At 41.3% G+C, this 11,502-nt stretch overlaps 1 protein-coding gene and 1 long non-coding RNA gene across 3 annotated transcripts; both read left to right on the top strand.

Annotated features, from left to right (window-relative positions):
- The first annotated feature begins 4,055 nt into the window (after nucleotides 1–4,055).
- On the top strand, nucleotides 4,056–4,711 carry LOC145428977 (uncharacterized). Its single transcript, XR_013909338.1, has 2 exons — nucleotides 4,056–4,427; nucleotides 4,615–4,711. It is a non-coding gene; the product is annotated as an uncharacterized LOC145428977 (long non-coding RNA).
- Nucleotides 4,712–7,046: 2,335 nt separating this feature from the next.
- On the top strand, nucleotides 7,047–10,861 carry LOC145428976 (uncharacterized). Of its 2 annotated transcripts, none has more exons than XM_080302127.1 (2): nucleotides 7,047–10,577; nucleotides 10,765–10,861. In XM_080302127.1, exon 1 carries the CDS (start codon nucleotides 7,158–7,160, stop codon nucleotides 9,942–9,944), a length of 2,787 nt encoding a protein of 928 aa, XP_080158253.1. In that variant the 5' UTR covers nucleotides 7,047–7,157; the 3' UTR covers nucleotides 9,945–10,577; nucleotides 10,765–10,861. The 2 variants fall into 2 exon arrangements, with proteins under 2 accessions (XP_080158253.1, XP_080158254.1); XM_080302128.1 differs by having other exon boundaries at nucleotides 10,808–10,861.
- Nucleotides 10,862–11,502: the final 641 nt, after the last annotated feature.

Genomic DNA, 11,502 nt, shown 5'->3' on the forward strand with positions numbered 1-11,502 from the left:
CTTGGCCATTTTATTTATAGTTCATTTCATCTGAATTTAAAGACACAAAGCCGAACACTGTTTAAGCCATAGTAGGGGATAAGTTGCAACAACCTTCGCATCCTTCTTGTGTGTGCCTGACAGAGCGTAGAAACACATCACTCAATATGTAATGTGGCATTTCTATACATTTAGTGAGTTTAGCATGCTTATATCTTCAAAAGAACAGTGGTATCAAGCAAATGTTCAACAGATGTAACATTTATGTTGGTCAAAGTATTGTAGAAACTAAAATTTTGTGTTTTATGTGCTTTTACTGTTAAGTCTGCACCTATTCATTCTTTCTTAATTTACTTCCTAAGAAAAACTGTTTTTATAGATCACCTAAGTTATGGCCACTAGCTCTAATCACTGCTTTTATTTCTGAAAACATTTTGTTCCATATTTCGACTTGGCAGACAGCTTTGGATACTGCAATACCCGTGAACCATGAAGCCAGTAAGTAGCATATTAAAATGTATCACACACAGTCTAGAACATTGTTACCCACAGTTGAACTAACTCAAAACTAGAGCTGCCTCTCAGTTTTCTTCTGATTTCCAGTCCAGGTCTTGTGTTTGTGGCATATCTCAGCCTTTAACCCCGTTCCTTAAGAATAGCTTCTTGGCAGCAACCTTTCCCTGTTCATCTGCCTGCCATTTCTTCCTCTATCCTCCATTCGCCCAGTTTATGCCAAGACATGCGAAGTACCCGCTTCTCAGTTGAAAGATACTATTTCCTTCTCTAAATGACCTCCTTGACTCCTCGCTCAAACCAGGATTCCTCCCCATGCACCGAAAGAGCGTCCACTGGCCTGTAGGTGTAAATAGACTGCAGAGTCCTCTCCTGACAAGATGTCACCTCTGTGTTGAGGGATCTGCTTAGCCAGAGGTTCTTTTGTTTCCTAATCCTGATATGATGCTTCCCTGGCTGTTGTGTCTGTGTTCGCTTTGTGTTGTGGCATCCTGATGACACCTAGTTTGTGTTCCAGTGGATGATGAGAGTGAAACCTTAAATACTGATCTGTATGCACTGATTTATGCACATCAGCATTTAAATGTCCACCATTATTGATGGAAATTAGCAAAGAAGAAGCTGAGAGATGAACAATTCAGAAGATTGTTTTAAACAGTGGTTGATCTGAAGGACTAAAGCAAATAACTGTGTGTACTGTGTATCATTCTGCTCTAGTTGAGTCCAAATTTACCAAAAGAAAAATGAGATGATCAACAACATCATCATACTGTCTGTATGTAACGGCGGCCTATCGGTGTTTTAGGTGTTTTTGGAGTGGACCAACTAACTCAACACTATATATTTAGTGTGAACAAGTAATCAAACCGTATTGAAAATGAACAATTGGGGTAGCCCAAGTACTAAAAATTAAATTCATAACAGATAATCTGATATTTGATCTGGTCTGATAGATTATACAAATCTTAGAAGGAACCGAAAAAAGCCCAAAAGGAGCCTTTGTTTTGTTTTTTGTCCTTCTTGATAATTAAAAGAGAGGACGCAGCGTAATGCAGACCTCATGCTTTGCTGAAGTACAATGTCAGCAGTGACAGCAAAGTACAAATCATTGTGGGCATTTTGTTGTGGCTCTTTGAGACAAAGCCTCTATTGGACGAGGTCTGGAAAAAAGGTTTGGGTGCCGGAACAAAAGATATTAAGCAACCCGTGTCAGAATACATTAAAAAGTGCAGCAGGCTCTTTTTTATTCCACTTAATTGGGTTTAAGGAAGACAACCGATGAAGCATTTTCTAAATTGCTGAACAGAGTCATTGCAGCTGACACCAGAGTGCTCAGACATCATTATTTAAACAAGTGTGTCTGTTTCTCAGAAAACAAGTTTCCATTTTCACCTTGTAAAAGATGAATGCGAACCAGACAAGCCGACACTCCTCAGACCTCTGTGATGACGTCAGGTCATTTGTCTTAGTGAGTCAGGTTCAGGATGGACACACAAACACCCACCCACTCACCACACACACACACACACACACACACACACACACACACACACACACACACACACACACACACACACACACACACACACTAACAGCAATCCTGAAATGAGTACAATAACTCACCTCTTGCTGTCACTTGGTGCTACCAAGGGACTTTGCATTCATCATAAGTCAGCGACAAGAAGTGCACTAAGCAGCCAGCACAAAAAAACACATCCATAATGCAATAACTGCTAACATAATAAAGTGTAAATATACATGCAGCAGGTGCTTCCTGGGATCTTGATAATAAATGTGCCATGAAGTTTGATAAGTAATTTCATTCTGGGTCCAGTTTTATTTTCTTCAAGCAAATTTAGGAGGTACGGTAAATGTCTAGTAGAGTCAGTTGCCATTAATCATCGGGATGCACAGTTCGACCAGCTTGACATTGCGTTCAGTAAATACTCATTGATGAAACATTAATTATCAGGGTGTGTCCTTGTTCATCAGCACCCTCTAATACCTTTGAATACCATGTTGTCCACAGACGACAAGCCTCATTAATGTTCATGTTTCACAACATGCTGCTTCTTACATCATATTCATATCTGGATGCTGTGTACATCGGCTATCAGGTTCACTAGCTTAATCAGCGATAGGCTAATTAAGGCCTCAGATTTCTGGTCAGACACTAAAGCAACAATAGGAAACATGCTTGTATTTATATCCTTGTGGGGACATCTCATTGACATAATGCTTTCCCTAGCCGCTTACCCCAACCCTAACCATCAAAAATGAATGCCTAACCCTAGAGCTGGGCGATAGAACGATAATGATATGTATCGCGATATAACTTTTACTCGATAGAGAAATTAAGCTATCGCGATAGACCTCGCCGCTCTTGTCCTCAAAAAAAAAAAAAAAAAGGTCAGCCAATCCAAATTAAGTAGCGCAGAGCCGCAGCGTCACGGCCGCAGCGTCACGTCGCGTGACTTGTTACGTACAGCACAAGTGCCAAGCCGCACGTGTGTTTGTTTGGGAAGCAGCCAGCGGGTAATGGAGCCAGCGCGTAATGGAGGAAATGAGTGTGCCGACTAGAAAAATCAACCGAGCGTGACCGAAGAGAAAACAGATGATGGTTCCAATGCCGGAGAGATTGTCAAACGGAAGAGCCATAGAAGTTCCGTAGTGTGAAGGTATTTCGGCTATTTCAAGTCTGACAAAAATAGAGTAGCGTGCACTGTAAATTGTGCCGAAAGCAAGTCTGGAAATACAATAAACTGGTGCATGCGTCACACTGTGCGCCACGTTATTGTTTCAGTGAAATGAATTTCTACAATACTGTTAATTCTACTCTCTGCAGTGTTTAAATGCTTACATATACACACAGTTACTGTCCCTCCACACATACGACTCGGTTCTGCTTCTATGCCCCAGCTTTGTTTACTTTTTCCCACCGAGGCTTCTAGACTTCTGATTGGCCAACATTTAGGCACGGTTAGGAATCTAGCGCCACCTGCTGCTTTGGCATGTTCATAGCAGCGTTTTCCTTCATTTCTGCCTTTATGTGTGGACGGGATTATTTTTTAAAACGAAAACGGAAAATCTCCGTTTTCAAAAATACCCGTGTACGTGTGGACGTAGCCTCAGTCTCTGACTGGAAGCGCTAATTCGTCATTCGGCTTTTGTCAGACTAAAGTAACTGTTAAAACTGTTTGAAAAGCTCAGCTATACAACAAGGAGAGATTGAGAATTTCCTTTTAGTTCTCAGTTTATTTGATATTGACAAAAGTTAGTCAGTTTTGTCTGTTCTTCTGTAAAACAAACTAAGATTTATTTTTAGAATTAATATTTTGTTTCTAAGTGGAATTGACAATTTAGTCTGTTTCGTTTGTCTTATTTTGAAACTTAAACGCTTTAGCGGCTGCCTTTTGTGTAGTTTGCAATATTTGCCTTTATTTATCTGAAAAAGTCTCATGTTCCTTAAGTACATCTACCCTGTTGAACTTATTATGGGAAATAAATATTTAAATAAAAACAAGCTGCTGATTATTTCACATTTTACTTGTGAGCAACGGCACTGTAGCTGCCGTCATAGGCAACTCTCGCATTTAAGTTCATTTTATTAGATATGTAAGGTTGAAACAATTAGTAGTTGAAATATTAAGAAATAAATCAATAGTAATTCATGTTTTGTTCATTGGATTTATATGTTTAAATGTGTTATTTTTACTAATTGTGCAATTAGATAGGAACCTTTTCTATAGTTCCGTCTGTTGTTGCTAAGAGGGTATTTTTGGCTGGCACACTCAGCAAGCTAATTGAGACGAGCCACGAGGTTTGCACGTCCACAGTAAGATAGTAAATAGTAAGATAAATAAAAGAGTGCCTTTTTTGGACCTCCCCACGATGTAAGGATTAAAGTTTTATTCCCTTTGAGTGAGGCCAATGAGGTAAATGTTTTCTTTTGTTTATTTTCGTTGTATGTAAATATGCTAGTGTTGCGTGATATTCTAGTGCAATTACCGCAGTGTGAGGTGTAATGTGTATTTTATTGATTGTTTTGTTGGAATGTTTCGCCATATATAATGCTTAGGGGCTTTATTAAGAATATTCATTTAAGTTTGTATTTCTTTTTAGTTCTGACGGCATTGTATCGGCTGTGGTTGGACATCATTACAAGTTAAGGCATGTCGAAGAATCCTCCTGTCCGAAATAAATGTCAGTTAAAACACAAGGAACAAGTTGAGCTTTATTACGACTCGAGGGGAGTAACAGTCAGAACTCAGCCTGCTTCGTGCTGGAGGAGAGAGAAGGAGAAAGAGGTCTGCTGCAGCGGAGCCGAGCGGGAGCGGAGCTGAGCCGAGTGGGAGCGGAGCTGAGCCGAGCCGAGCCGACAGCGCGCCGGGTCACGTGATTAAGCTCGCGTCTCTCTCAAGCATCAAAGACGCTCAAACACACACACAGACATCTCATAAAGCAACCAGAGTCCAGCGGTGCAGCTTGGTTAAGCTACAAAGAAGTAACACGTTTATACAAGTTAAATGTGGAGAGTAGATTTCTTTAGCTCATCTTAAAGGGACTCTGTCAAGCAATAAAAGTGGAAGTGTGGTGGTTTGGAGTAAAAGTTTAAGCTCATGTTATTGTTGTTTATGCTAAGTAACTGTAATTAAGGTACGTTTAAGTTGATTATAAGGGTTTGCTTATTTTAAGACTGCATTAGATATTTAAAGGTCACATTATAGTATTTTGTTTGACATTGAAGGTTATTTTCTGTTTTACTACAAGTGAAGAGCAATTTACTATTTTGGTTTAAGAGTTTGTGACATATGTTTAAGTTGACTCTTTAAAGTAAAGCAATTTAAGGTCCTAGGTGCTTCATAAGGTGACTATTCACGTATTTAAGTTGACCTAGGTGACTTGAGTGTAGTACAATACCTTTGACTGTCTGTGACATGGAGCAAGAAGGCTGTGACACTGAAGCTGTGGAGCAGCAAGAAGCTTTTGCAGAGCAAGAAAGTTTGCCAGAACCATGCACAAGTAAAGCTACTAAAGAAGGAAGTTTGAGGAAAAGTCAAAGAGTTAAGAAGTTCACTGAAAGGGGCCAAGCACTACATGATGAAAAGGTGAACAAGCTTCAAGCTCGCTTCAAAGTCAGTTATGAAATGTGGAAAGTTGTTGCAAAACAAGGCAAAAAGGCACTTGAAGAACCTGTTAGTGCAAAACTTAAAGAGCTTATCGGCCGAGTTGAACATACCTCGGCAGAAGTGAAACAAGTTTATGATGAACTGCGCAATCATGAAACTCCTGATGCAGACACTCGCCGCAGAGTGGACACCTGTGATGCGGTTTCTCAAAAGATGATAAAGCTAGCTCAAGAAAAATTAGCAGCAGAAGAAGACGAAGAACTTTCTGAGAGATTGGTTCACTGGAGTGATATAGGATCAGCATTCAATTCTGCCGCCTCTCAAAGATCCAAAGGTTCGAATAGCAGGCAATCAAGAAGCTCAAGTAAGTTGTCTGTAAAGAGGCAAGAAGCAGCTGCAGAGCTTGCGGCTACTGAAGCAACTCTGAAGATTATGGAGGAATTGGAAAGTGAAAGAAAGGCACTTGAAATCCTTGAAGCAGAGAATGCTGAGAAACAGAAGGCCTTAGAGCAAAAGCGAAGAGAGCTTGAAAGGCTAGAAACAGTAAAGAGAATGAATGCTGCTAAAGCACGTTTGAAAGTGTACAATGACGAAGGAAGCTCAGATGAAGAAATATCAGACCTTCTGCACGAAAGGAGCAAACGGAGAAATGTCACAGCTAAACCGATGAATCAGTTTGCACATTCGCAACTTAATGCAAATGCAGAGCCGTTTGATATGCCACAAGCCAACTTAAGGTCACAACCAAGAGAAAGCAAACAGGAAGATAGTACCACAACATTGGCCCAAGCTCTAGCTGAGTCCATTCACATAAGTCGCCTACCAGTACCAGAACCTACAGTCTTCAACGGAGATCCTCTCAAGTACAAGGATTGGAAAATGTCGTTTCAAATGCTGATAGACAGAAAGAACATCCCAGTGAATGAAAAGATTTACTATCTTCACAAGTATGTTGGAGGACCGGCGAGAAAGGCTGTTGAAAGTTATTTTCTGTTGGGAACAGAGCGTGCTTATTACTCAGCATGGAACATTTTGGAGGAAAGATATGGAAGTTCATTTGTAATCACCAAAGCTTTCAGAGATAAGTTGACATCATGGCCAAGGATTGGGAACAAGGATAGCGTTGAACTTCGAGAATTTTCAGATTTTCTCAGAGGATGTGAAGCGGCCATGCTTCAGGTTAAAGGTCTTGAAGTTTTGAATGACTGCAATGAGAATCAGAGAATGCTAAGCAAGCTACCTGATTGGTTGTCAGCAAGATGGAATCGAAAGGTCATTGAAATTGAAGAACAAGATGGTTCTTTTCCAACATTTAGCCACTTTGTTGACTTCATTGCGAGAGAAGCCAAGATTGCGTGCAATCCAGTAACATCGCTTCATGCACTCAAAGCAGGTGACTCAGAGAAAATGAAATCTTTCAAGACAAGAAGTGTTGGAGCAACGGTGCTAGTGAGTGCTGCAGAAGAGACGTCCAACACAAAAAAATGTGTGTTTTGTGAAAACTCAAATCATAGCATTCACACATGTAGGAAGTTTATGGACAAGGTCTTGAGTGAAAGAGTCAAATTTGTGCAAACTAAGGGACTGTGCTTTGGATGTCTAGGCTTTGGACACCAATCAAAGAAATGTGAAAAGAGAAAGATGTGTGACACATGTAAAGGGAAACACCCGACATGTTTGCATGAGGAACGAGACAAAACCTCAAAGAAAAGGAAAGAAAAGGAAAGTGACAAGGAACCACAAATGAAAGAGATGGAAGGCAATAAAGAGAGTAGAGAAACCAAACCCAAGGAAGCACCAAGTGAAGCAATATCAAACCGTGTGATTCAAAGTGACAGAAGTAATCTCACATCTACAATCATTCCAGTTTGGTTATCCACAACAAGCAATCCTGAACATGAGATTCTTCTCTATGCTCTTCTTGATAGCCAAAGTGACACGACATTCGTCTTGAAGGAAAAGGCAGATGCTCTGGATGCAGAGAAGGAATGTGTGCAGTTAAAGCTCTCGACAATGTCTTCTAAAGACACTTTAGTACCAAGTCAAAGGCTGTCTGGGTTACAGGTCAGAGGTTTCTCTTCTTCAAGGAGAATTCCTCTTCCTGTGACATACACAAGAGAGTTTATTCCTGCGAATTTGAGTCATATTCCCACACAAAGGACAGCAAGAGCGTGGCCACACTTAGAGCACCTGGCTGAAGAAATCGCTCCACTGATTGAATGTGACGTAGGCCTGCTCATTGGTTACAATTGTTCACAAGTGTTGGTACCCAGAGAAGTTGTGGCGGGAAAAGATAATGAACCTTTTGCCCAAAGAACAGACCTTGGCTGGACAATAGTTGGAGGAGCTAATCCATGTGTTGACTATGGGGATGCCATAGGATGTAGCCACAAGATCATTGTCAAGGAAGTGACACCCAATCAGTCAGCTGAGCAGTTGGTCAAAGAAGTGCAATACGTCTGTCGCACACAAGTCAAAGAGGTGGTCACATCTGCAGATGTAATTAAAGTGCTCGAGTCCGACTTCAATGAAAGAAAGGTGGAAGATTCACACTTCTCACAAGAAGATTTAAGGTTCATCTCCATAATGGAAGAAGGAGTGAAGATGAAAGCAGATGGACACTGTGAGTTACCTTTGCCATTTAAGGAAGACAGACCAAGTCTGGCAAACAACCGGAGCTGTGCAGAACACAGACTCAAAAATTTGAAGAGAAGATTTGAGAAGGACAAGCAATACCACAAAGACTACACAGAGTTCATGAGAGAGACTATAGAGCGTGGTGATGCAGAAAGAGTTCCCTCTGTAGACCTGGACAAAGGCCCTGCCTGGTACATTCCACACCATGGAGTGTATCATCCTCAAAAGCCTGGCAAAATAAGAGTGGTGTTTGATTGTTCAGCAAAGTACGGAGGGGTGTCCTTGAACGACTACCTGCTTACAGGGCCAGAGTTAACCAACTCTCTAGTGGGGGTCCTGTGCCGATTTCGGAAAGGTCCAGTTGCAGTGATGTGCGACATTGAGCGCATGTTTCATCAATTCAGAGTCAGAGAAGAAGATCAAAATTACTTTCGCTTCTTGTGGTGGGACAATGGAGACTTCAACTCTACTCCATCTGTCTATCGCATGCGCGTACACTTGTTTGGAGCTGCTTCTTCCCCTGCCTGTGCGAACTTTGGTCTCAAGTATATTGCTGCACAAGGTCAAGGCAAGTTCAGTGAAGCTACCATAAGATTCATTGAGCGAAATTTTTATGTGGACGATGGTCTTATCAGTTTCCACTCAGAAGAAGAGGCAATTTGTTTGGTGAAGGAAGCAAAGGAACTTTGCAGCACAGGAGGCTTGCGACTTCACAAGTTTGTTTCAAACAGTAAGCAAGTGCTTAATTCGCTACCGGAAGAAGATTGTGCAGAAACAGTAAGAAAGGACTTGTCACTGGGCGAGCAACAAATTGAAAGAGCCCTAGGTGTCAAATGGTGCATCGACTCGGATTATTTCCAGTTTCGAGTAGTTGTGAACGAGCAGCCACTTTCCAGAAGAGGAGTGTTGTCCACAGTAGCCTCTATTTACGATCCACTTGGCTTTGTGGCACCTTTTGTTCTACTTGGGAAGCAGATACTACAGCAAATGTGTCGAGAGAAAGCAGATTGGGACGAACCACTCACAAGCGATCTGAAGTCACGGTGGGAGTCCTGGTTGTTGGATCTAAAAAATCTAGCAGATGTCAAAATTGACAGATGTTACGTGCCAAAAGATTTTCAAACAGTTCAGAAGTACGAGCTTCACCATTTCTCAGACGCAAGTGTTTCAGGGTATGGTGTTTGTACGTACCTGAGAGCTGTCAGTGAAGCAGGACAAGTCCACTGCGCTCTTGTCTTTGCCAAGTCCAGAGTAGCACCCACGAAGGTTACTACGGTGCCACGATTGGAGCTGTCTGCAGCAGTTGTAGCAGTGCGGATTAGTGACATGCTCAAAGCAGAGTTGGAGCTAGAAGATGCTCAAGAATTCTTCTGGACAGATTCTCAAGTTGTCTTGGGATATATCAACAACGATGCGAGACGTTTCCATGTTTTCGTTGCAAATCGCATTCAGCGTATTAAGGAAAGCACTCAACCGATGCAATGGAAGTTTGTGGTATCAGATCTCAATCCAGCAGACCATGCCTCGCGCGGACTGAAGGCCAAAGACCTCATTACCTCCAACTGGTTTAGTGGTCCAAGTTTTCTTTGGCAAGAGAAACTTCCCCACGAAGAAGTCACAGTGGGGAAACTTGATGCAGAGGATCCAGAAGTGGCACAAAACAAACAGAAATGCAAAGATCAATGACATAGTGATCGTACAAGATGACCAAGCATCAAGAAACGACTGTAAGTTGGCCGAAGTTGTTGCCATACACCCGAGTGAAGATGGATGTATACGCAAAGTACAACTGTTAATGAGTGACTCATTGTTAGATGACCATGGAAAGAGACTGAGTAAACCAGTTCTACTTGACAGACCTATACACAAGACTGTGACACTATTAGAAGCAGATTAGTTTACATTTCATAAGTTCATAGGTGGAAATCACAAGTGATTTGGTGGGAGTGTAGCTGCCGTCATAGGCAACTCTCGCATTTAAGTTCATTTTATTAGATATGTAAGGTTGAAACAATTAGTAGTTGAAATATTAAGAAATAAATCAATAGTAATTCATGTTTTGTTCATTGGATTTATATGTTTAAATGTGTTATTTTTACTAATTGTGCAATTAGATAGGAACCTTTTCTATAGTTCCGTCTGTTGTTGCTAAGAGGGTATTTTTGGCTGGCACACTCAGCAAGCTAATTGAGACGAGCCACGAGGTTTGCACGTCCACAGTAAGATAGTAAATAGTAAGATAAATAAAAGAGTGCCTTTTTTGGACCTCCCCACGATGTAAGGATTAAAGTTTTATTCCCTTTGAGTGAGGCCAATGAGGTAAATGTTTTCTTTTGTTTATTTTCGTTGTATGTAAATATGCTAGTGTTGCGTGATATTCTAGTGCAATTACCGCAGTGTGAGGTGTAATGTGTATTTTATTGATTGTTTTGTTGGAATGTTTCGCCATATATAATGCTTAGGGGCTTTATTAAGAATATTCATTTAAGTTTGTATTTCTTTTTAGTTCTGACGGCATTGTATCGGCTGTGGTTGGACATCATTACAAGTTAAGGCATGTCGAAGAATCCTCCTGTCCGAAATAAATGTCAGTTAAAACACAAGGAACAAGTTGAGCTTTATTACGACTCGAGGGGAGTAACAGGCACATTTAAATCTTACAAATATAGTTATTTGGCTTATATCGTGATAGATATCGTTATCGCCTGAAATGAAAAAAACATATCGTGATATGAAAAAATCTCATATCGCCCAGCTCTACCTAACCCTGACCCTTAGCCTAAACCTAACCATCACCTTATTGTGACCCTGACACTAAAACCACATTTTGAGTCTTAAAAATGCCTTCAAATTCTGGTCCCCACGAAGGCTGTCTGTCCCCACAAGTATAGCAAACCAGAGCTGGACTGGCCATTGGGCATACCGGGCATTTGGGTGGGCCGATGGTGATTTTTCGTTTTTATGGGTGTTTTTGTTTTGTTTTTTTTGTTGTTGTCGTTGTTGTTGTAATGGTATAAACAATGAAAGCTGGTGGATTGGCCGATGGGTAAAAATAACTCAGTTGTTTGGTGGTTTCTTGTGGGCGACCGTGGCTCAGGTGGTTGGGAATCGCATCTGTAACCGGAAGGTTGCCGGTTCGATCCCTGGGCTCTCTGTCCTGGTCGTTGTGTCCTTGGGCAAGACACTTTACCCTACTTGCCTACTGGTGTTGGCCAGAGGGGCCGATGGCGCGATATGGCAGCCT

The sequence above is a fragment of the Astatotilapia calliptera genome, chromosome 5, assembly GCF_964374335.1.
Source record: "Astatotilapia calliptera chromosome 5, fAstCal68.1, whole genome shotgun sequence".
Lineage (NCBI taxonomy): Eukaryota > Metazoa > Chordata > Actinopteri > Cichliformes > Cichlidae > Astatotilapia > Astatotilapia calliptera.

Bases quoted from the DNA above. Each gene is read 5' to 3' on its own strand.
- LOC145428976 (XM_080302127.1), top strand. From the start codon at position 7,158: ATGGACAAGGTCTTGAGTGAAAGAGTCAAATTTGTGCAAACTAAGGGA.